Source organism: Oncorhynchus keta, chromosome 18, assembly GCF_023373465.1.
Source record: "Oncorhynchus keta strain PuntledgeMale-10-30-2019 chromosome 18, Oket_V2, whole genome shotgun sequence".
Lineage (NCBI taxonomy): Eukaryota > Metazoa > Chordata > Actinopteri > Salmoniformes > Salmonidae > Oncorhynchus > Oncorhynchus keta.
In genome coordinates, this window is record NC_068438.1 from 41,106,960 (window position 1) to 41,132,886 (window position 25,927).

General features: G+C 46.2%; 1 protein-coding gene and 1 long non-coding RNA gene across 5 annotated transcripts in view; both read right to left on the reverse strand.

Annotated features, from left to right (window-relative positions):
- Positions 1–341: 341 nt before the first annotated feature.
- The window catches only part of LOC127908812 (protein FAM168A-like), an 87,857-nt gene continuing 62,271 nt past the window's right edge, over positions 342–25,927 (reverse strand). For 2 of the 3 annotated variants that reach the window (XM_052468326.1, XM_052468329.1), the window contains 6 exons: positions 16,675–16,755; positions 2,862–3,052; positions 2,587–2,631; positions 2,311–2,491; positions 1,916–2,047; positions 342–1,820 (listed from right to left, as the gene is read on the reverse strand). In XM_052468326.1, coding sequence (XP_052324286.1) covers positions 1,932–2,047; positions 2,311–2,491; positions 2,587–2,631; positions 2,862–3,052; positions 16,675–16,755 — 614 coding nt within the window. In that variant the 3' untranslated portion in view covers positions 342–1,820; positions 1,916–1,931. The remainder of the gene's footprint in view (positions 1,821–1,915; positions 2,048–2,310; positions 2,492–2,586; positions 2,632–2,861; positions 3,053–16,674; positions 16,756–25,927) is intronic. The other variant, XM_052468327.1, reaches the window with a different exon arrangement.
- On the reverse strand, positions 14,859–16,465 carry LOC127908813 (uncharacterized). 2 transcript variants are annotated; one of them, XR_008068551.1, is made up of 3 exons: positions 16,188–16,465; positions 15,573–15,788; positions 14,859–14,945 (listed from the first exon to the last, which is right to left on the reverse strand). It is a non-coding gene; the product is annotated as an uncharacterized LOC127908813 (long non-coding RNA). The 2 variants fall into 2 exon arrangements; XR_008068550.1 differs by lacking the exon at positions 14,859–14,945 and adding an exon at positions 15,090–15,161.

The following is a 25,927-nucleotide window of genomic DNA, read 5'->3' on the forward strand; positions in this document are numbered from 1 at the left end:
ACCCTCCACTCCCCCTGCTGACCCTCCACTCCCCCTCCTGACCCTCCACTCCCCCTCCTGACCCTCCACTCCCCCTCCTGACCCTCCACTCCCCCTCCTGACCCTCCACTCCCCCTCCTGACCCCCACTCCCCCCTGACCCTCCACTCCACCTCCTGACCCTCCACTCCCCCTGACCCTCCACTCCCCCTCCTGACCCTCCACTCCACCTCCTGACCCTCCTCTGCCACGTCACCCTGCCCAGTGCTCCCATATCCCTTCAACTCCTAAACATGTTCCTCAATAAGCAATCAGTCCGAGTGGTGGTCTAATGTACTGTGTGTGTGTGTGTGTGTGTGTGTGTGTGTGTGTGTGTGTGTGTGTGTGTGTGTGTGTGTGTGTGTGTGTGTGTATGTGTGTGTGTGTATGTGTGTGTGTGTATGTATGTATGTATGTATGTGGGTGACTGTGTGCATGAACACATCCTGTACACACAGCTATATAAATATATTAACATTTTATAATTGATCAGTTTAAGCTAAATGACAAATGGCCTCTATATTGAGATGAATTCAGTAACTGGTAAGTACTTTGACCGTGTGATGCTGTACACCACGTCTTTACAGCCACACAGCAGATCTAGTCGTTACAGATCTAGTCAGATAGCGGATCTAGTCAGACAGTGGATCTAGACGTTGCAGATCTAGTCAGATAGGGGATCTAGTCAGACAGTGGATCTAGACGTTACAGATCTAGTCAGATAGCGGATCTGGACGTTACAGATCTAGTCAGATAGCGGATCTAGACGTTACAGATCTAGTCAGACAGTGGATCTAGACGTTACAGATCTAGTCAGATAGCGGATCTAGACGTTACAGATCTAGTCAGATAGCGGATCTAGTCAGACAGTGGATCTCGACGTTACAGATCTAGTCAGATAGCGGATCTAGTCAGACAGTGGATCTCGACGTTACAGATCTAGTCAGACAGTGGATCTAGACGTTACAGATCTAGTCAGACAGCGGATCTAGACGTTACAGATCTAGTCAGACAGCGGATCTAGACGTTACAGATCTAGTCAGACAGCGGATCTAGACGTTACAGATCTAGTCAGACAGCGGATCTAGACGTTACAGATCTAGTCAGACAGCGGATCTAGACGTTACAGATCTATCTAAGAAACAGCTAGCAGCTGGAAGACAACCCTTGTTATCAGAAGTGGAAGATGAACTGAAGATGAGAAGGAGAAGTGGAACAGAGATTGTGAACAAAGAGAAAAGAGGTTCCAAGACAGTGCTTTGTTGGAAAATGAAAAGGATTAAAACAAACAGAAAGACTGAAATCAAACCCCTGTGCTGACATCTAATCGTTAGGAAAATTTGGCAGCATAAATTGATGATGATGATGGCGTGATGATGAAGGTGGTGGTGGAAGTGTCCAGTACATTCCCACCATTGGATCTGGACCACACCAACAGAACACGGACCACAAGCAGAGCAACAGACACCCATGATTGGTCAATCACTCTGTGGAGTTCCAATGACAATGGAAAAATTGAAATAATGTAAAAAATTTAAAAAAATAAAGTTTAAAAAAATGAAATAAATAAAACAAGCAAAAGAAAGAAAACAACGTAACAAATTGACATATTGGCAAATCAAAGAAGAAGAAAAGAATCGTTGTGTAAAAAAAAATAAAAAATAAGCTTTTATAAAACACTACAGAATGCAGCAAGTGTCCGTTGCTCTTTAGTTTTGTTGTTGCAGACAGATGTGAGGTTGCCATGGTGACCATAAGAAGCCCGTGTAAGACTGGAGTAGTTGCATACGTTGGACTCCAGATCTGAAACGACAGAGACGGGACCCAGAGAAGGAGTTTAAAGACATTGGATTGATTGAGAGCGGAATGTGGACATTTGTAATTCTGAGATGACTTACCTCTCGGGGGCGGGGTCTACCAGTGGGGAGGGACATAGCTGTAACCAGGTGTGCCCTGGGACCGGTACTGTGGCATGGTGACGTGTTGGTGAGCACCCAGCTGAGCGTGCTGAGGCGTGGTCAACAGGGTTCCTACAGGACGACACATGCATCATCAGGGTAACATGTCATTTTGTCACTATCGTTTGGACCGTAACATAGGGCCTATATGACACAGACCAAACTAATACAACTTACACCAAAAACACAATCGTTTTAGCATAAGAATAATCCACTTTACATAGGAAATGAAATAGAATCATTTAAAAAAAGGTGTTTAATATGAAAATATATTTAATGTTCACGTGATGTCAACATGATGTAGCCACACCAGCTTCCTCAGTCATCCGTCCTACCTGCACTCATAGCCATGGTGGTCCCGGCAACCATCCCCATGGCAGCCATTCCGTTGTTTCTAGGGGCTTGGACCGGGGCGGGGTAGAGGGCCGAGGGCATGCTGTTTGGCTGAACCACTGTGGTGTGGTGGATTACATGAGGCTGAGGCTGAGCAGCATAAACAGGCTGGGTGTAATACGCCTACAGACACAGAGACAGAGGTTAGAGTGTGTCTGTGTTAGTGTGTGTCTGTGTGTGTTGATGTGTGTGTGCATGTGAGTAGTGTGTTGATTTACATAGGGCTGGGCAGCATACACTGGCTGGCCATAATACGCTGCTGCCTACAGGGAGACAGAGAGAGAGGTTAGGGTGTGTGTGTGTGTGCTTATCAGTACATAAAGGTCCTACTGAGGGTAGTAGACGTTCAGGGAGTAGGATGTGTGTGTACGCTGAGGTTAGGATTCTATATAGGTGTATGTGTGTGTGTTTGTATAGAAGCTGCTGAGGGTAGGAGTAGGGTGTGTGTGTGTGTGTGTGTGTGTGTGTTTGTGTGAAGGGTATGTGTGCTTACCTGTGCATATAAGTTCTGCAGGTTCTGCATGCTCTGCAGGTTCTGCATGCTCTGCATGTTCTGCTGGGGGTAGGCACTTCTGATAGGGTACATGGCTGTTTGGTAGGGGTTGGGGGAGGGGGAGTATGGCGGAGGGGCTCCGTTCGTCTGGGTGGGGGGCACTTTATACGGAGTACCCGCTGTAGTGTATCCTACACACACACACACACACACACACACACACACACACACACACACACACACACACACACACACACACACACACACACACACACACACACACACACACACACACACACACACACACACACACAGACAGAGAGAGAGAAAGAGAGATGAAACATAGATCCAGCGGCCAAGACATGTATAAGAGTAACAAATCCTTCCTCTCAGTCCTAATGTAGTACCTCAGCAGTGTTCATTTCATCAACAACAATAGTGACTCAAATATTTGTGAAACACCTATTTTTCAGTGGCAATTGACGAGACTTTAACTGACTAAATAGACCCAGAAAAAAAAAACTAAATTAAAATGATTTCAGTTGACTAAAACGTGACAAAATCATCTCTGTGACCAAAATCAGACGTGTAAATGGACTGGACAAGAGGTTTTGGAGAGATTGAGAGCTTTTCAGAAATGACCCATAATGACCCATAATAACCCACTGGCTCTATGTTTTGTTTCTTTCCTATCGTCCATTCATGAAGCATATAGTGGTCCGCTCTAACACCGGGCTACTTGCAGACCAGACCATTAACCATATGTTCAGGACACGCCTTGTTCAGTCATGTTACCTCATTAGGAAGCTACAGCTAACAACCTGCATTCAGCAGGATGCAACGTTCTGGAACATTCAGATAGACATATGGTATGTAGAACAAACATGCCTATGACATGTTGAATAAGGAATAACGTTAGAAATTCTGATAATAGACCTATCTTCAAATATGTTGCTCGGACAAGGCTATGCATGCTTGTGCACATGGAAGTCAGTGATTTATGTTTACTTTAGTTTAATGAGGCAATACAAATCTGATGTGACTTTGGCCCACTGTTTTTGTCATTTTGACAATAACTAGACTAAATCATTATTCAAATGACAAAACATGTGAATAAGACTTGATAATTTAGTCAAAATGACTACGACTAGAGAAAATTAAAAAAAATAGTGCAAAAATGAACACGGCAATAGAATGCAATCCAGTCAGAGTATGACTAGTCAATGTCTCCCCCTAGTGGTAGAGCCTCATCATTACAGTATCCAAGTGGTAAAAGCCTCATCACTACAGTCTCCTCCTAGTGGTGTAGCCTCATCATTACAGTCTCCTCCTAGTGGTGTAGTCTCATCATTACAGTCTCCTCCTAGTGGTAGAGCCTCATCACTACAGTCTCCTCCTAGTGGTAGAGTCTCATCATTACAGTCTCCTCCTAGTGGTAGAGCCTCATCATTACAGTCTCCTCCTAGTGGTAGAGTCTCATCATTACAGTCTCCTCCTAGTGGTAGAGACTCATCATTTCAGAATCCTCCTAGTGGTAGAGCCTCATCACTACAGTCTCCTCCTCGTGGTAGAGTCTCATCAATACAGTCTCCAAGTGGTAGAGTGTCATCGTTACCAGTCTCCTAGTGGTAGAGTCACATCATTACAGTCTCCTCCTAGTGGTGGAGCCTCATCACTACAGTCTCTTAGTGGTAGAGCCTCATCACTACAGTCTCCTCCTAGTGGTAAAGCCTCATCACTAGAGTCTCATCCTTGTGGTAAAGCCTCATCACTACAGTCTCCTAGTGGTAGAGCCTCATCACTACAGTCTCCTAGTGGCGTAGCCTCATCATTACAGTCTCCTCCAAGTGGAAGAGCCTCATCACTACAGTCTCCTCCTAGTGGTAGAGTCTCATCACTACAGTCTCCTCCTAGTGGTAGAGACTCATCATTACAGTCTCCTCCTAGTGGTAGAGCCTCATCACTACAGTCTCCTCCTAGTGGTAGAGTCTCATCATTACCAGTCTCCTAGTGGTAGAGTCACATCATTACAGTCTCCTCCTAGTGGTGGAGCCTCATCACTACAGTCTCTTCGTGGTAGAGCCTCATCACTACAGTCTCCTCCTAGTGGTAAAGCCTCATCACTAGAGTCTCATCCTTGTGGTAAAGCCTCATCACTACAGTCTCCTAGTTGTAGAGCCTCATCACTACAGTCTCCTAGTGGTAAAGCCTCACACTACAGTCTCCTAGTGGTTTAGTCTAATCATTACAGTCTCCTCCTAGTGGTAAAAAGCCTCATCACTACTGTCTCCTAGTGGTAGAGCATTACTAGTCTCCTAGTGGTAGAGCCTCATCACTACAGTCTCCTAGTGGTAAAGCCTCAAACTACAGTCTCCTAGTGGTAGAGTCTCATCATTACATTCTCCTCCTAGTGGTAAAAAGCCTCATCACTACAGTCTCCTAGTGGTAGAGCATTACTAGTCTCCTAGTGGTAGAGCCTCATCACTACAGTCTCCTAGTGGTAAAGCCTCATCACTACAGTTTCCTAGTGGTAGAGCCTCATCACTACAGTATCCTAGTGGTGGAGCCTCATCACTACAGTCTCCTAGTGGTAGAGCCTCATCACTACAGTCTCCTAGTGGTAAAGCCTCATAACTACAGTCTCCTAGTGGAAGAGCCTCATCATTACATTCTCCTCCTAGTGGTAAAAAGCCTCATCACTACAGTCTCCTAGTGGTAGAGCCTCATCACTACAGTCTCCTAGTGGTAGAGCCTCATCACTACAGTATCCTAGTGGTGGAGCCTCATCACTACAGTCTCCTAGTGGTAGAGCCTCATCACTACAGTCTCCTAGTGGTAAAGCCTCATAACTACAGTCTCCTAGTGGAAGAGCATTACTAGTCTCTCCAAGTGGTAGAGCCTCATCACTACCGTCTCATCCTAGTGGTAAAGCCTCATCACTACAGTCTCCTAGTGGTAAAGCCTCATCACTACAGCCTCCTAGTGGTGGAGCATTACTAGTCTCCTAGTGGTAGAGCCTCATCACTAGTCTCCTAGTGGTAAAGCCTCATCACTACAGTCTCCTAGTGGTAGAGCCTCATCACTAGTCTCCTAGTGGTAAAACCTCATCACTACAGTCTCCTAATGGTAAAGCCTCATCACTACAGTCTCCTAGTGGTAAAACCTCATCACTACAGTCTCCTAGTGGTAGAGCCTCATCACTACAGTCTCCTAGTGGTAGAGCCTCATCACTACAGTCTCCTAGTGGTAAAACTTCATCACTACAGTCTCCTAGTGGTAAAGCCTCATCACTACATTCTCCTAGTGGTAGAGCATTACTAGTCTCCTAGTGGTAAAGCCTCATCACTACAGTCTCCTAGTGGTAGAGCATTACTAGTCTCCAAGTGGTAGAGCCTCATCACTACCGTCTCATCCTAGTGGTAAAGCCTCATCACTACAGTCTCCTAGTGGTAAAGCCTCATCACTACAGCCTCCTAGTGGTGGAGCATTACTAGTCTCCTAGTGGTAGAGCCTCATCACTAGTCTCCTAGTGGTAAAACCTCATCACTACAGTCTCCTAATGGTAAAGCCTCATCACTACAGTCTCCTAGTGGTAAAGCCTCATCACTAGTCTCCTAGTGGTGGAGCCTCATCACTACAGTCTCCTAGTGGTAAAGCCTCATCACTACAGTCTCCTCCTAGTGGTAAAGCCTCATCACTACAGCCTCCTAGTTGTAGAGCCTCATCACTACATTCTCCTAGTGGTAGAGCCTCATCACTACAGCCTCCTAGTTGTAGAGCCTCATCACTACATTCTCCTAGTGGTAAAGCCTCATCACTACAGTCTCCTCCTAGTGGTAAAGCCTCATCACTACAGCCTCCTAGTGGTAGAGCCTCATCACTACATTCTCCTAGTGGTAAAGCCTCATCACTACAGTCTCCTCCTAGTGGTAAAGCCTCATCACTACATTCTCCTAGTGGTAGAGCCTCATCACTAGTCTCCTCCTAGTGAAAGTCACCCAGTAAAATACTACTTGAGTAAAAGTCCAACAGTTTTTGGTTTTAAATATACTTAAGTATCAAAAGTAAAAAATAAAAAGTAAAAAATAAACATATAAACCATTTAAAATTCTTTATATTAAGCAAAGCAGACGGCACAATATTTTTTTTGTTGTTTTTTTAATTGACGGATAGTCAGGGGGCACATTCCAACACTCAGACATAATTTACAAACGCAGCACAAGTGAGTCTGCCAGATCAGAGGCATGGGGATGACCAGCGATGTTCTCATGATAAGTGTGTGAATTGGACCATTTTCCTGTCAAAATGTAACGAGTACTTCTCAGGGAAAATGTATGGAGTAAAAAGTACTTTATTTTCTTTAGGTTAGTAGTGAAGTAAAAGTTGGCAAAAATATAAATAGTAAAGTAAAGTACAGATACTCCAAAAACGTCTTAAAGTAGTACTTTATTGTATTTTTACACCCCTGAGTATAGGCATTAGGCATCTAAAATATTGCTTCCTCCTGTCCCAAGTTTTCAGGTTAGAACAGGGAAAGGAAATGAAGCCACTGACATGATTTAGATCCACCACATGAATTACACAATATCTTATTAGCTACTTATATTGCTTTATGCTACATACATTAAACTATTAGGCTATATATAGTGGGTTATTGAGATGTGCCTATGGTTATCCTAGGACTGCACTATAGACCTCTTTACAGTGCCGCACGAGGCCGATGCGCACACCTTGGAAGGCAGCAACAAAAGCCTCTATTTACAAGCTGCGTTTGAGTGCATTTCTCACTACTTTTGGATTATAATTGGATTTTAAGGCTCGTATGAATGTCCTGCTTCATATAATGTTTGTGTCATCATCGCAAATCAACTGCATTATACTGCATTATACTGCATTATACTACATTATACTTCTTCTTCTTCTTTCTTCTAAAAAACAACTTCAACCAGTAATATTGCTCTTTGGCTAGCTTTTGCTACAGCCTATATCAATGAACGTTAGCATTCTAGCTAACAACCACTGCATCCAAAATAGTTATTTTGAAAAGATCACAACCAAATATAATCTTCAAGCAAATATAATCTTCAAGCAAAAACAAAACATAATTGTAAGTGTACAAGAACCCAAGAAAGTTATTTTGTTTTGAAGTAATAGAGCATAAATTTAGGCTGTTGTGAATGGGCGCAGAAGGAGATGGCTTCTTACTGCCACCATGAGTCGCACGCATCTGTGCATGACGTCAGTGTGTCGTGTGCTGGAAAAGGGTCTCTTTGTGTAGTACTCTGCTAGAACCACCAGGGGATAGCTGACTACTCTATACCAGGGGTCTCCGACCTTTTCTAGCATGAGAGCTACTTTAAAATAATGAAATATGTCGAGAGCTCATTCAAGCTTTCAAATAGGCACATTATTCTCTTCTCTTCTGGGTCCTTAGCGTACAAGAGAAAGTAGTGCAGTGTTTTCTGTCAATATACCTGTTCAAATAAAGGTTAATAAACAACTCTAAGGGGGTCCTATAAAATCAGTTTTATATATTCCCAAATGATGTTGTTTTCTCAGTTGTACATTTCCTGGTTTTAGATCGATTTTATATTTCACTCTCAAAATTACAATTGTTTATAGAGAAAATATGCAATTGGAGTCCATGTCAATGCTTAAATAAAACAAACACGTTTAGATTTGAGTGTAATTCCCCTTTAATTTCGCATCTGGCCCTTTAATTGCTCAGCTAACGAGTGAGGAATGTGCCGGTCTAGCAATGGTTCAGTACTGCTGCTGCTCATTTCATGGCAAAGTTTACAAATAATAAATAATAGATAAATGATAAACACTGAACAAAAATATAAACGCAACATGTAAAGTGCTGGTCCCATGTTTCGTGAGCTGAAATAAAAGATTCCAGAAATGTTCCATACGCACAAAAGGTTTATTTCTCTCAAATTTTTGTGCACAAATTTGTTTACATCCCTGTTAGTGAGCATTTCTCCTTTGCCAAGATAATCCATCCACCTGACAGGTGTGGCATATCAAGAAGCTGAATAAACAGCATGATCATTACACTGGAGCACTTTGTGCTGGGGACAATTAAAGGCCACTAAAATGTGCAGTTTTGTCACAACACAATGCCACAGATGTCTCAAGTTGAGGGAGCATGCAATTGGCATGCTGACTGCAGGAATGCCTATGAGAGCTGTTGCCAGACAAATGAAGGTTAATTTCTCTACCATAAGCCGCTGCCAATGTTGTTTTAAAGAATTTGGCAGTATACCCAACTGGCCTCAAACCGCAGACCACGTAAATGGCGTCGTGTGGGCGAGCGGTTTGCTGATGTCAACGTTGTGAACAGAGTGCCCCATAGTGGCGTGGGAATTATGGTATGGGCAGGCATAAGCTACGAACACAATTGCATTTTATTGATGGCAATTTGAATGCACAGAGATACTGTGACGAGATCCCGAGACCCATTGTTGTGCCATTCATCCGCCGTCATCACCTCATGTTTCACCATGATAATGCACGGCCCCATGTCGCAAATATCTGTACACAATTCCAGGAAACTGAAAATGTCCTAGGTTTTCCATGGCCTGCATAGTCACCAGACATGACACCCATTGAGCATGTTTGGGACGCTCCGAATTGATGTGTACGACAGCGTGTTCCAGTTCCCGTCAATATCAAGCAACTTCGCACAGCCATTGAAGAGGAGTGGGACAACATTCCCCAGGCCACAATCCCTATCTTTTTATAAGGTATCTGTGACCAACAGATGCATATCTGTATTCCCAGTCATGTGAAATCCATAGGTTAGTGGCTAATTAATTTATTTCAATTGACTGATATCCTTATATGAACTGTAACTCAGTAAAATCTTTGTAATTGTTGCGTTTACATTTTTGTTCAGTGTACTTATTATATAATTCTGCCAGGTAAGCATACTTTGCAGTTAACATTTAATTGAGAAGGGGAAAGAATTTCTGTCAACCTACATCAACTGGCTACAGACAGACTGATAGACAAACGTGTGCATCCCAGACAGACAGGGGCAATATTTATGGAAATGTATTGGCAGATTTTGAGTTAAGCTTTTTTTTAAAGCAAATAGCGGCTAACCGGGGGTGGGATAAAGTCAATGTTGTGTTGATTAGATAAAAGCTGGAAGCTTGCGTTGTCTGATACTTGTGAGATTTGATTGACAGTTTGGGGGGAAATCATAACAAATTGCATGTACTTTCAGAATTGTTTGGTGAGCTACTCATATGTGGGAAGGGAGCTACTGGTGGTTCCCCATTGACCTGTTGGGGGACCCCTGCTCTATGCATTTTTGTAGTACACGAGTAGTACTTTGTGTAGTAATCTGTTAGAACCACCAGGGGGCAGCTGAAGATCATGCTGCGCTGCTCAGAGGATTATAGAACACAAAGCCAAGGAAAGACACAGGAACAAAGAGAGCGAGGAGCTCCACCGTGCATCACCATCAGCCAGCTCTGAATGGCAATTACACAAGCATCAGCCGATATCAGTCTGTGTTATTGTGTCCAGTCTGAAGGCCATGGGTGAATGAATATTATGTGGACAATATATGAATCAATTTGTTACCCTCTAAATATGACTTAAGGGGGGTCGGCTATTCAGAACGTTGAAGTCTAGTGCTGTAGAAGAAAACATGTAGTCCTCAAGTAACCCACCAGAGAATCACTAGGGCCGGAAGGTGGAGATGAGACAAGGTTGTTAGCTACAGATTACGGGAAAAGAAAATTAAAAGCCACTTGTATCTCCGGATGCAATCATTTATTCGCCAAGCTGTCTTCTCCAGGGTAGCTTTAGATTTCTACCAAACAATGGAACATCCTTCGCCAAACCTTGGACACAATCACCTGAACTCTACATGGGGCGGCAGGGTAGCCTAGTGGTTAGAGCGTTGGACTAGTAAGTAAGTAAGTTCAAACCCCCGAGCTGACAAGGTACAAATCTGTCGTTCTGAACAGGCAGTTAACCCACTGTTCCTAGGCCGTCATTGAAAATAAGAATTTAAATAAAGGTCAAATAAAAAAATACACATTGATGTCCTAGTCTAGTGGGTCTGCTGGTCCACTAACACAGTGTGTGGAGCATGAGGACCACTGCTAGCCCATCTGCTGTGATCACAGACAGGGGGGGACAGACAGACAAGAGCACAGACAGGGGGACAAACGCTCCCATCAGGGAAGCTGTCAGTCACTATCATTCAGAATATATACTGGCCAGCAATGCCTTTACCCTCCACCTTCTAGACCAGGGATGAGCAACTTTGAAGTGGGTGGGAGCCACAAAAAAGCTGAACTCATCACCAGGGGCCACAGTTGCTCGCACGTCTGCGTACTCACATCCATTTGGTCTGCATACTCATATATGTATATGTTGGAGAGAATTGTTCGGAGTTCTTAATATGATAGTGAGACTGCTAACAAAATGAATGGGGGCCCCCCCCGGCCAGTAATTCGACCATGATTGCTAAGTTTAGATAGCTGGCCGCTAGGCTAACTTAACAATCTAAAAAAATGTTAGCTTACATGGGCTAATTGAGTGACTGACACAGCAAGAGAAAAACTGCTGATACACAACCACATTTCTAAATTCCTACTACTATTCTAACTCTCATTGTACACTCAACGGAACGACTTGATTAGTGTAGTGCCAACAACGCAGCTACTGCCAGCTAGCCTACTTTAGCAGTACTGTATCATTTTAATCATTTTAGTCAATAAGATTCTTGCTACGTAAGCTTAACTTTCTGAACATTCGAGACGTGTAGTCCACTTGTCATTCCAATTTCCTTGCATTAGCGTAGCCTTTTCTGTAGCCTGTCAACTATATGTCTGTCTATCCCTGTTCTCTCCTCTCTGCACAGACCATACAAACGCTCCACACCGCGTGGCCGCGACCACCCTAATCTGGTGGTCCCAGCGCGTACGACCCACGTGGAGTTCCAGGTCTCCGGTAGCCTCTGGAACTGCCGATCTGCGGCCAACAAGGCAGAGTTCATCTCAGCCTATGCCTCCCTCCAGTCCCTTGACTTCTTGGCACTGACGGAAACATGGATCACCACAGATAACACTGCTACTCCTACTGCTCTCTCCTCGTCCGCCCACGTGTTCTCGCACACCCCGAGAGCTTCTGGTCAGCGGGGTGGTGGCACCGGGATCCTCATCTCTCCCAAGTGGTCTTTCTCTCTTTCTCCCCTTACCCATCTGTCTATTGCCTCCTTTGAATTCCATGCTGTCACAGTTACCAGCCCTTTCAAGCTTAACATCCTTATCATTTATCGCCCTCCAGGTTCCTCGGAGAGTTCATCAATGAGCTTGATGCCTTGATAAGCTCCTTTCCTGAGGACGGCTCACCTCTCACAGTTCTGGGCGACTTTAACCTCCCCACGTCTACCTTTGACTCATTCCTCTCTGCCTCCTTCTTTCCACTCCTCTCCTCTTTGACCTCACCCTCTCACCTTCCCCCTACTCACAAGGCAGGCAATACGCTTGACCTCATCTTTACTAGATGCTGTTCTTCCACTAACCTCATTGCAACTCCTCCAAGTCTCCGACCACTACCTTGTATCCTTTTCCCTCTCGCTCTCATCCAACACTTCCCACACTGCCCCTACTCGGATGGTATCGCGCCGTCCCAACCTTCGCTCTCTCTCCCCGCTACTCTCTCCTCTTCCATCCTATCATCTCTTCCCTCTGCTCAAACTTTCTCCAACCTATCTCCTGATTCTGCCTCCTCAACCCTCCTCTCCTCCCTTACTGCATCCTTTGACTCTCTATGTCCCCTATCCTCCAGGCCGGCTCGGTCCTCCCTCCCGCTCCGTGGCTCGACGACTCATTGCGAGCTCACAGAACAGGGCTCCGGGCAGCCGAGCGGAAATGGAGGAAAACTCGCCTCCCTGCGGACCTGGCATCCTTTCACTCCCTCCTCTCTACATTTTCCTCCTCTGTCTCTGCTGCTAAAGCCACTTTCTACCATTCTAAATTCCAAGCATCTGCCTCTAACCCTAGGAAGCTCTTTGCCACCTTCTCCTCCCTCCTGAATCCTCCCCCCTCCTCCCTCTCTGCAGATGACTTCGTCAACCATTTTGAAAAGAAGGTCGATGACATCCGATCCTCGTTTGCTAAGTCAAACGACACCGCTGGTTCTGCTCACACTGCCCTACCCTATGCTCTGACCTCTTTCTCCCTCTCTCTCCAGATGAAATCTCGCGTCTTGTGACGGCCGGCCGCCCAACAACCTGCCCGCTTGACCCTATCCCTCCTCTCTTCTCCAGACCATTTCCGGAGACCTTCTCCCTTACCTCACCTCGCTCATCAACTCATCCCTGACCGCTGGCTACGTCCCTCCCGTCTTCAAGAGAGCGAGAGTTGCACCCCTTCTGAAAAAACCTACACTCGATCCCTCCGATGTCAACAACTACAGACCAGTATCCCTTCTCTCTTTTCTCTCCAAAACTCTTGAGCGTGCCGTCCTTGGCCAGCTCTACCGCTATCTCTCTCAGAATGACCTTCTTGATCCAAATCAGTCAGGTTTCAAGACTAGTCATTCAACTGAGACTGCTCTTCTCTGTATCACGGAGGCGCTCCGCACTGCTAAAGCTAACTCTCTCCTCTGCTCTCATCCTTCTAGACCTATCGGCTGCCTTCGATACTGTGAACCATCAGATCCTCCTCTCCACCCTCTCCGAGTTGGGCATCTCCGGCGCGGCCCACGCTTGGATTGCGTCCTACCTGACAGGTCGCTCCTACCAGGTGGCGTGGCGAGAATCTGTCTCCTCACCACGCGCTCTCACCACTGGTGTCCCCAGGGCTCTGTTCTAGGCCCTCTCTTATTCTCGCTATACACCAAGTCACTTGGCTCTGTCATAACCTCACATGGTCTCTCCTATCATTGCTATGCAGACGACACACAATTAATCTTCTCCTTTCCCCTTCTGATGACCAGGTGGCGAATCGCATCTCTGCATGTCTGGCAGACATATCAGTGTGGATGACGGATCACCACCTCAAGCTGAACCTCAGCAAGACGGAGCTCCTCTTCCTCCCGGGAAGGACTGCCCGTTCCATGATCTCGCCATCACGGTTGACAACTCCATTGTGTCCTCCTCCCAGAGCGCTAAGAACCTTGGCGTGATCCTGGACAACACCCTGACGTTCTCAACTAACATCAAGGCGGTGTCCTGTTCCTGTAGGTTCATGCTCTACAACATCCGCAGAGTACGACCCTGCCTCACACAGGAAGCGGCGCAGGTCCTAATCCAGGCACTTGTCATCTCCCGTCTTGACTACTGCAACTCGCTGTTGGCTGGGCTCCCTGCCTGTGCCATTAAACCCCTACAACTCATCCAGAACGCCGCAGCCCGTCTGGTGTTCAACCTTCCCAAGTTCTCTCACGTCACCCCGCTCCTCCGCTCTCTCCACTGGCTTCCAGTTGAAGCTCGCATCCGCTACAAGACCATGGTGCTCGCCACGGAGCTGTGAGGGGAACGGCACCTCAGTACCTCCAGGCCCTGATCAGGCCCTACACCCAAACAAGGGCACTGCGTTCATCCACCTCTGGCCTGCTCGCCTCCCTACCACTGAGGAAGTACAGTTCCCGCTCAGCCCAGTCAAAACTGTTCGCTGCTCTGGCCCCCAATGGTGGAACAAACTCCCCCTCACGACGCCAGGACAGCGGAGTCAATCACCACCTTCCGGAGACACCTGAAACCCCACCTCTTCAAGGAATACCTAGGATAGGGTAAGTAAGGGTAAGTAATCCTTCTCCCCCCTTCTCTCCCCCAACAAGATGCAAGTGGCTGTTCCACTGGTTGTCATAGGTGTTTGCACCAATTTGCAAGTCGCTCTGGATAAGAGCGTCTGCTAAATGACTTAAATGTAATGACTTAAATGTAAATGATTTAGACAGCGACTGATCTGATTGACAGCTACAGTAGTAACTCCTCTACCTCCTAGAGCTAGCTGACAGCTACAGTAGTAACTACCTCCTAGAGCTAGCTGACAGCTACAGTAGTAACTCCTCTACCTCCTAGAGCTAGCTGACAGCTACAGTAGTAACTACCTCCTAGAGCTAGCTGATAGCTACAGTAGTAACTACCTCCTAGAGCTAGCTGATAGCTACAGTAGTAACTACCTCCTAGAGCTAGCTGACAGCTACAGTAGTAACTACCTCCTAGAGCTAGCTGATAGCTACAGTAGTAACTACCTCCTAGAGCTAGCTGACAGCTACAGTAGTAACTACCTCCTAGAGCTAGCTGACAGCTACAGTAGTAACTACCTCCTAGAGCTAGCTGATAGGGGCGGCAGGGTAGCCTAGTGGTTAGAGCGTCGGACTAGTAACTGAAAGGTTTCATGTTCAAATCCCCGAGCTGACAAGGTTCAAATCTGTCGTTCTGCTCCTGAACAGGCAGTTAACCCACTGTTTCTAGGCCGTCATTGAAAAAAAGAATTTGTTCTTAACTGACTTGCCTAGTTAAATAAAGGTAAAATATATATATATATTATTTTTTTGAATAGCTACAGTAGTAACTACCCCCTAGAGCTAGCTGACAGCTACAGTAGTAGCTACCTCCTAGAGTGAGCTGATAGCTACAGTAGTAACTACCTCCTAGAGCGAGCTGATAGCTACAGTAGTAACTACCTCCTAGAGCTATCTGTAGTAGCTACCTCCTAGAGCAGTAGTAGCTACCTCCTAGAGCTAGCTGACAGCTACAGTAGTAACTACCTCCTAGAGCTAGCTGACAGCTACAGTAGTAACTACCTCCTAGAGCTAGCTGACAGCTACAGTAGTAACTACCTCCTAGAGCTAGCTGACAGCTACAGTAGTAACTACCTCCTAGAGCTAGCTGACAGCTACAGTAGTAACTACCTCCTAGAGCTAGCTGACAGCTACAGTAGTAACTACCTCCTAGAGCTAGCTGATAGGGGCGGCAGGGTAGCCTAGTGGTTAGAGCGTCGGACTAGTAACTGAAAGGTTTCATGTTCAAATCCCCGAGCTGACAAGGTTCAAATCTGTCGTTCTGCTCCTGAACAGGCAGTTAACCCACTGTTTCTAGGCCGTCATTGAAAAAAAGAATTTGTTCTTAACTGACTTGCCTAGTTAAATAAAGGTAAAATATATATATATATTATTTTTTTGAATAGCTACAGTAGTAACTACCCCCTAGAGCTAGCTGACAGCTACAGTAGTAGCTACCTCCTAGAGTGAGCTGATAGCTACAGTAGTAACTACCTCCTAGAGCGAGCTGATAGCTACAGTAGTAACTACCTCCTAGAGCTATCTGATAGCTACAGTAGTAGCTACCTCCTAGAGCTAGCTGACAGCTACAGTAGTAACTACCTCCTAGAGCTAGCTGACAGCTACAGTAGTAACTACCTCCTAGAGCTAGCTGACAGCTACAGTAGTAACTACCTCCTAGAGCTAGCTGACAGCTACAGTAGTAACTACCTCCTAGAGCTAGCTGACAGCTACAGTAGTAACTACCTCCTAGAGCTAGCTGACAGCTACAGTAGTAACTACCTCCTAGAGCTAGCTGACAGCTACAGTAGTAACTACCTCCTAGAGCTAGCTGACAGCTACAGTAGTAACTACCTCCAAGAGGTTGGGTGTGTGTTCTTACCTGGTGGGTACCCTGGACTACCCGTTTGGTAGAGGTTAGGTGTGTGTGTGTTCTTACCTGGTGGGTACCCTGGACTACCCGTTTGGTAGAGGTTAGGTGTGTGTGTGTTCTTACCTGGTGGGTACCCTGGACTACCCGTTTGGTAGAGGTTGGGTGTGTGTGTGTTCTTACCTGGTGGGTACCCTGGACTACCCGTTTGGTAGAGGTTAGGTGTGTAGGTGGGAGCAGCAGTAGGGTAACCTCCTGGGTAGCCTACAGACACAGGACAAGAGAGAGTCTTAAGGTGCCTGCATGCTTCCCATCTGAAACAGTTTGTGCATATAGTTTGACAATTTTTGTTTGTTTTGGTCTCCGGGCAAGTTTTTCCCCTGGCTGTTTTTTCCGGAAGTCCACGCCCTTTCTTCAATGATTGGTCACCAGTAGGGATTCTTCAATTAAGTGATGGTTGTCATTCAACGAGAGAAAACACATTTTTACACTTGAAAAATACGGCACCAAACATCTTAAGATGTAACATTTTGCGATTAAGACCTCCCCAGCAAAAACAGTCAACCATTAATTACATATTTCTTGATTTATCTTAGATTGAATCGGACTATTTTGAGAAAGTGCTCCTGGTTATGTGTTTGGTACGGCGTCTCAAGGAGGGACACACAGTATTAGTACCCTTTTCTTCTTGTTTTTCAGGGGAACATATTTTAAGAGAGTATGAGAGCACAGATGTTCACTTCGCCTAGCCGAGTTCTGCTAGGTGCAAACCCAACCTATGTATGCTGACGCCTTGAGAGAGCGGGAGAGACACCACTAGGTAGAGAGTGGGTAGTTACTTAGCAGGATGTGCACAGATGGTGATCATTACACATTGTCGGTCTCAATAACACACACTCGGATGAACGCAACACACACACTGGCATTCAACACACTCTGGGGTGAATGTACAATTGTAAATGTTGACATGTGAATAGATGCATACAAAGAAACCCCTTAACCTTGGACACACAGCTATGACCTGTAGGGAGGGGTGTGTGTGTGTGTATAAGGCCTGTCTCGGTCTTAATGTATGTATGCATATGGCTCTAAAACACAGCAGGAGGGAGAGAGCTCTCATGCTGAGTTAACACCTGTGTCGGTCTCTGTGTGTGTGTGTGTGTGTGTGTGTGTGTGTGTGTGTGTGTGTAGACAGAACATAGTGCCTGTGTCACAAAGAAAAGAAAAGCCACACACACTAGGAGCTCAGACGCAATAATTGAATAACCTAATATCCAACTGTCTTCATCTGGGTATTATACCCTGATGAAGACAGCTTGTCTGTCGAAACGTTGGATACTAGGTTATTCAACAGCATCTGAGCTCCTAGAGTGTGCGGCTCTCCTTTAATTTCTCCAGTGTTCTACTTCGCAGGTGTGCGTTTATCACGCCTCCAGATTAGTCTGTGTCAAAAAGAACACACTGCAAAGTGCATAAACAAATGCAGATCGTGTCCTGATTTTTTGTTCAGCAGTCTACAGCAGGTTGAATAGTGTCGGTTCTAACTCTTCATTACACATATGGTTAACACACTGTCTGGTCCCAGTTGTCTGGTTGTGTGAAACACCTAAGTGGAGACAGCTAATTGTTTCACCAATTAGCAGACATTACAACCCCCCACTCTAACCACTAACGAGACACTGTGTCGGAGGAGGGTGAGAAATGAGAGGAGGAAGGAGAGGGAACGATGAATAAAAGAGTGTAAATTAAGGAAGTAGACACAGAAGAGCAGGAAGAGAGAAAGAGGATATATAGTATGTACACTATATAGACACAAAGGTAGGTGGACACCCCTTCAAATGAGTGGATTTGGTTATTTCAGCCACCTGCTGACAGGTGTGTTAAATCAAGCACACGCAAGCACATGCAATCTCCACAGACAAACATTGGCAGTGGATTTGCCTTACTGAAGAGCTCAGTGGAGCGAGCGGTCGCATCCGCACTTCGCTCCGCAGGTAGTATAACTTTTCATTACATTTCATTATAGTACAACGGTTTGATTTGTCTAATCTTAGCAATTTCTTCTTAGCTAGCTACATAGCCGTCTTTGTATCAAAGATAATTGCGTAATTATCGTATTTCGTCGTCCTAACGTAGTCTACACTGCTATCTGCCCAGCAGCTAGCCAGCTAGCAAACGTCCACCGTCTACCGTCTACCGAATAGAAGCACTGTAGAAACTATTACACTCAACTGAACGACTTGATTAGTGTAGTGTTAGCTAGCTACATAGTTGTCTTTGCTGTCTTCGTATCCAAGATAATTGTGTAGTTTAGAGTGTGTAGTGTTAGAGTGATTATCTTAATTTACTGAGGTTAGCTAGCCAGCTATTTGTCGTCCTTAACGTAGGAGACACTGCTAGCTAGCCAACAGCTAGCCAACGTCTATTGAATAGAACTACTGCACTCAACAACCCGGTCGCATTCCGCTTTGCTCCACAGGTAGTATCACATTTTCATTTCATTTCATTACAGCACAACGGTTTGATTTGTTTGATCGTAGCTAGCTACATAGCTAGCTACATAGCCGTCTTTGTATCAAAGATAATTGTGTAGTCTAGAGCGATTTTCTAGGTTAGCTAGCCAGCTATTGTCGTTCTTTTAACGCAACGTAACGTAATCAACACTGCTAGCTAGCCAGCTAGCCCCGAATAGCAGCACTGTAGAAACTATTACACTCAACGGAACGACTTGATTAGTGTAGTGTCAACAACGCAGCCACTGCCAGCTAGCCTACAAAGTCAACAACGCAGCCACTGCCAGCTAGCCTACTTCAGCAGTACTGTATCATTTTAATCATTTTAGTCAATAAGATTCTTGCTACGTAAGCTTAACTTTCTGAACATTCGAGACGTGTAGTCCACTTGTCATTCCAATCTCCTTGCATTAGCGTAGCCTCTTCTGTAGCCTGTCAACTATGTGTCTGTCTATCCCTGTTCTCTCCCTCTGCACAGACCATACAAACGCTCCACACCGCGTGGCCGCGGCCACCCTAATCTGGTGGTCCCAGCGCGCACGACCCACGTGGAGTTCCAGGTCTCCGGTAGCCTCTGGAACTGCCGATCTGCGGCCAACAAGGCAGAGTTCATCTCAGCCTATGCCTCCCTCCAGTCCCTCGACTTCTTGGCACTGACGGAAACATGGATCACCAGAGATAACACTGCTACTCCTACTGCTCTCTCTTCGTCCGCCCACGTGTTCTGCTCTCTCCTTGTCCGCCCACGTGTTCTGGGTGGTGGCACCGGGATCCTCATCTCTCCCAAGTGGTCATTCTCTCTTTATCCCCTTACCCATCTGTCTATCGCCTCCTTTGAATTCCATGCTGTCACAGTTACCAGCCCTTTCAAGCTTAACATCCTTATCATTTATCGCCCTCCAGGTTCCCTCAGAGAGTTCATCAATGAGCTTGATGCCTTGATAAGCTCCTTTCCTGAGGACGGCTCACCTCTCACAGTTCTGGGCGACTTTAACCTCCCCACGTCTACCGTTGACTCATTCCTCTCTGCCTCCTTCTTTCCACTCCTCTCCTCTTTTGACCTCACCCTCTCACCTTCCCCCTACCCACAAGGCAGGCAATACGCTCGACCTCATCTTTACTAGATGCTGTTCTTCCACTAACCTCATTGCAACTCCCTCCAAGTCTCCGACCACTACCTTGTATCCTTTTCCCTCTCGCTCTCATCCAACACTTCCCACACTGCCCCTCGGATGGTATCGCGCCGTCCCAACCTTCGCTCTCTCTCCCCCGCTACTCTCTCCTCTTCCATCCTATCATCTCTTCCCTCTGCTCAAACCTTCTCCAACCTATCTCCTGATTCTGCCTCCTCAACCCTCCTCTCCTCCCTTTCTGCATCCTTTGACTCTCTATGTCCCCTATCCTCCAGGCCGGCTCGGTCCTCCCCTCCCGCCGCTCCGTGGCTCGACGACTCATTGCGAGCTCACAGAACAGGGCTCCGGGCAGCCGAGCGGAAATGGAGGAAAACTCGCCTCCCTGCGGACCTGGCATCCTTTCACTCCCTCCTCTCTACATTTTCCTCCTCTGTCTCTGCTGCTAAAGCCACTTTCTACCACTCTAAATTCCAAGCATCTGCCTCTAACCCTAGGAAGCTCTTTGCCACCTTCTCCTCCCTCCTGAATCCTCCTCCCCTCCCCCCTCCTCCCTCTCTGCAGATGACTTCGTCAACCATTTTGAAAAGAAGGTCGACGACATCCGATCCTCGTTTGCTAAGTCAAACGACACCGCTGGTTCTGCTCACACTGCCCTACCCTATGCTCTGACCTCTTTCTCCCCTCTCTCTCCAGATGAAATCTCGCGTCTTGCGACGGCCGGCCGTCCAACAACCTGCCCGCTTGACCCTATCCCTCCTCTCTTCTCCAGACCATTTCCGGAGACCTTCTCCCTTACCTCACCTCGCTCATCAACTCATCCCTGACCGCTGGCTACGTCCCTTCCGTCTTCAAGAGAGCGAGAGTTGCACCCCTTCTGAAAAAACCTACACTCGATCCCTCCGATGTCAACAACTACAGACCAGTATCCCTTCTTTCTTTTTTTCTCCAAAACTCTTGAACGTGCCGTCCTTGGCCAGCTCTCCCGCTATCTCTCTCAGAATGACCTTCTTGATCCAAATCAGTCAGGTTTCAAGACTAGTCATTCAACTGAGACTGCTCTTCTCTGTATCACGGAGGCGCTCCGCACTGCTAAAACTAACTCTCTCTCCTCTGCTCTCATCCTTCTAGACCTATCGGCTGCCTTCGATACTGTGAACCATCAGATCCTCCTCTCCACCCTCTCCGAGTTGGGCATCTCCGGCGCGGCCCACGCTTGGATTGCGTCCTACCTGACAGGTTGCTCCTACCAGGTGGCGTGGCGAGAATCTGTCTCCTCACCACGCGCTCTCACCACTGGTGTCCCCCAGGGCTCTGTTCTAGGCCCTCTCCTATTCTCGCTATACACCAAGTCACTTGGCTCTGTCATAACCTCACATGGTCTCTCCTATCATTGTTATGCAGACGACACACAATTAATGTTCTCCTTTCCCCCTTCTGATGACCAGGTGGCGAATCGCATCTCTGCATGTCTGGCAGACATATCAGTGTGGATGACGGATCACCACCTCAAGCTGAACCTCGGCAAGACGGAGCTGCTCTTCCTCCCGGGAAGGACTGCCCGTTCCATGATCTCGCCATCACGGTTGACAACTCCATTGTGTCCTCCTCCCAGAGCGCTAAGAACCTTGGCGTGATCCTGGACAACACCCTGTCGTTCTTAACTAACATCAAGGCGGTGGCCCGTTCCTGTAGGTTCATGCTCTACAACATCTGCAGAGTACGACCCTGCCTCACACAGGAAGCGGCGCAGGTCCTAATCCAGGGACTTGTCATCTCCCGTCTCGATTACTGCAACTCGCTGTTGGCTGGGCTCCCTGCCTGTGCCATTAAACCCCTACAACTCATCCAGAACGCCGCAGCCCATCTGGTGTTCAACCTTCCCAAGTTCTCTCACGTCACCCCGCTCCTCCGCTCTCTCCACTGGCTTCCAGTTGAAGCTCGCATCCGCTACAAGACCATGGTGCTTGCCTACGGAGCTGTGAGGGGAATGGCACCTCAGTACCTCCAGGCTCTGATCAGGCCCTACACCCAAACAAGGGCACTGCGTTCATCCACCTCTGGCCTGCTCGCCTCCCTACCACTGAGGAAGTACAGTTCCCGCTCAGCCCAGTCAAAACTGTTCGCTGCTCTGGCCCCCAATGGTGGAACAAACTCCCTCACGACGCCAGGACAGCGGAGTCAATCACCACCTTCCGGAGACATCTGAAACCCCACCTCTTTAAGGAATACCTAGGATAGGATAAAGTAATCCTTCTCACCCCCCTTAAAAGATTTAGATGCACTATTGTAAAGTGGCTGTTCCACTGGATGTCATAAGGTGAATGCACCAATTTGTAAGTCGCTCTGGATAAGAGCGTCTGCTAAATGACTTAAATGTAATGTAAATGTAAATGTTTCAACATGGCACCGTCACAGGATGCCACCTTTCCAATAAGTCAGTTGGTCACATTTCTGCCCTGCTAGAGCTGCCCCGGTCAACTGTAAGTGCTGTTATTGTGAAGTGGAAACGGGAAGTGGTAGGACACACAAGCTCACAGAACGGGACCATTGGACTCTGGAGCAGTGGAAACGCGTTCTCTGGAGTGATGAATCACGCCTCACCCTCGGGCAGTCCGACGGATGAATCTGGGTTTGGCGGATGTCAGGAGAACACTATCTGCCCCAATGCATAGTGTCAACTGTGAAGTTTGATGGAGGAGGAATAATGGTCTGGGGATGTTTTTCATGGTTCAGGCCCCTTAGTTCCAGTGAAGGGAAATCTTAATCTTAATGCAAAACGCCAGTCTCAACGTCAACAGTGAAGAGGCGACTCTGGGATGCAATTTCTGAGGCTGGTAACTAATAAACTGATCCTCTGCAGCAGAGGTAACTCTGGGTCTTCCTTTCCTGTGGCGGTCCTCATGAGAGCCAGTTTCATCATAGCGCTTGATGGTTTTTGCGACTGCATTTGAAGAAACTTTTAAAGTTCTTAAAATTTTCCGGATTACTACTTTGAAGAATATAAAATATATTTTGATTTGTTTAGAACTTTTTGGGTTACTACATATGTGTTATTTCATAGTTTTGATGTCTTCAGTATTTGATCCCCTGCTGATTTTGTACGTTTGCCCACTGACAAAGAAATGATCAGTCTATAATTTTAATGGTAGGTTTATTTGAACAGTGAGAGACAGAACAACAACAAAAGAATCCAGAAAAACGCATGTCAAAAATGTTATAAATTGATTTGCATTTTAATGAGGGACATAAGTATTTGACCCCTCTGCAAAACATGACTTAGTACTTGGTGGCAAAACCCTTGTTGGCAATCACAGAGGTCAGACGTTTCTTGTAGTTGGCCACCAGGTTTGCACACATCTCAGGAGGGATTTTGTCCCACTCCTCTTTACAGATCTTCTCCAAGTCGTTGAGGCTAATGTTTGGCAACTCGAACCTTCAGCTCCCTCCACAGATTTTCTATGGGATTAAGGTCTGGAGACTGTTTAGGCCACTCCAGGACCTTAATGTGCTTCTTCTTGAGCCACTACTTTGTTGCCTTGGCCGTGTGTTTTGGGTCATTGTCATGCTGGAATATCCATCCTAGACCCATTTTCAATGCCCTGGCTGAGGGAAGGAGGTTCTCACCCAAGATTTGACGGTACATGGCCCCGTCCATTGTCCCTTTGATGCGGTGAAGTTGTCCTGTCCCCTTAGCAGAAAAACACCCCCAAAGCATGTTTCCACTTCCATGTTTGACGGTGGGGATGGTGTTCTTGGGGTCATAGGCAGCATTCCTCCTCCTCTCATCTGACCACAACACTTTCACCAAGTTGTCCTCTGAATTATTCAGATGTTCATTGGCAAACTTCAGACGGGCATGTATATGTGCTTTCTTGAGCAGGGGGACCTTGCGGGCTCTGCAGGATTTCAGTCCTTTACGGCGTAGTGTGTTACCAATTGTTTTCTGCCTTGAGATCATTGACAAGATCCTCCCGTGTAGTTCTGGGCTGATTCCTCACCGTTCTCATGATCATTGCAACTCCACGAGGTGAGATCTTGCATGGAGCCCCAGGCCGAGGGAGATTGACAGTTCTTTTGTGTTTCTTCCATTTGCGAATAATCGCACCAACTGTTGTCACCTTCTCACCAAGGTGCTTGGCGATGGTCTTGTAGCCCATTCCAGCCTTGTGTAGGTCTACAATCTTGTCCCTGACATCCTTGGAGAGCTCTTTGGTCTTGGCCATGGTGGAGAGTTTGGAATCTGATTGATTGATTGCTTCTGTGGACAGGAGTCTTTTATACAGGTAACAAACTGAGATTAGGAGAACTCCCTTTAAGAGTGTGCTCCTAATCTCAGCTCGTTACCTGTATAAAAGACACCTGGGAGCCAGAAATCTTTCTGATTGAGAGGGGGTCAAATACTTATTTCCCTCATTAAAATGCAAATCAATTTATAACATTTTTGACATGCGTTTTTCTGGATTTTTTTTATGTTATGCTGTCTCTCACTGTTCAAATAAACCTACCATTAAAATTATAGACTGATCATGTCTTTGTCAGTGGGCAAACGTACATCAGCAGGGGATAAACATCAGCAGGGGGTCAGATACTTTTTTTCCCTCACTGTATATAACACACACACACATAAACACTTTGTTTTTGCATTATTTAAACATGTTTCATTATTTATTTGAGGCTAAATTGATTCTATTGGTGTATTATATTAAGTTAAAATAAGTGTTCATTCAGTATTGTTATAATTGTCATTATTACAAATAAAATGTAAAAATTATTATTATTTTTTAAACCGCCCAATTAAATCGGTATCTGCATTTTTTTGGTCCTCCAATAATCGGTATCGGCGTTAAAATCATAATCGGTCGACCTCTAGTCATAACATCCCTGTTATAGTGAATGGCTGTCATACTATGATTGTAGAGGAGACGGTTGTAGAGGAGACGGTTGTAGAGGAGACTGTGGTAGAGGAGACTGTGGTAGAGGAGACTGTGGTAGAGGAGACTGTGGTAGAGGAGACTGTTGTAGAGGAGACTGTTGTAGAGGGGACTGTCGTAGAGGAGACTGTCGTAGAGGAGACTGTCGTAGAGGAGACTGTCGTAGAGGAGACTGTCGTAGAGGAGACTGTCGTAGAGGAGACGGTTGTAGAGGAGACTGATAGATCAGAACGGGTCACTTCCTGAACGTTTAAACGTTAACGATTCCAGTGTGTGTTCAGTCTGTTGCGTATAGAATACCCTTGCCTATTCAGTAATGATAGGTTTTGCTTTACTGAAGTTGCGAGACATTACAAGCCAATAAATGGCAAAATACAACATTACATTGTGAGGTAAAGCTTTTGTTTGCCGAAAAGATAGGCCTAGTGCTGGGTTCTGCCTCCATCTGCCTGGTGGCCTGCCTGCCTATACCGTGCCCCTCCTCTCTCTCCGTCCCTTGCTAGCTCTCTATGAAAGATGCCAGGTTTGTGTTCATGGAAGTACGGCAACTAATCAGTCTCCTCCGTTCCAAAAATACTGAATATTAGGATTCGCACCCTACCAGAAGATATGTTTTAGTTCTGCTACATGTCTTGGTAAATCACGGTTTTTAACAAACTTTAAAGGACTTTTTTTTAGGAGACAGTGGTCAGAGTACAGGAACTGGCATTCCTTTACAGACAAGTAAAAGAACCATTCAGTGGCACAGAGTAAAATAACCGTTCAGTGCACAGAGTAAAATAACCATTCAGTGGCACAGAGTAAAATAACCATTCAGTGGCACAGAGTAAAATAACCATTCAGTGGCACAGAGTAAAAT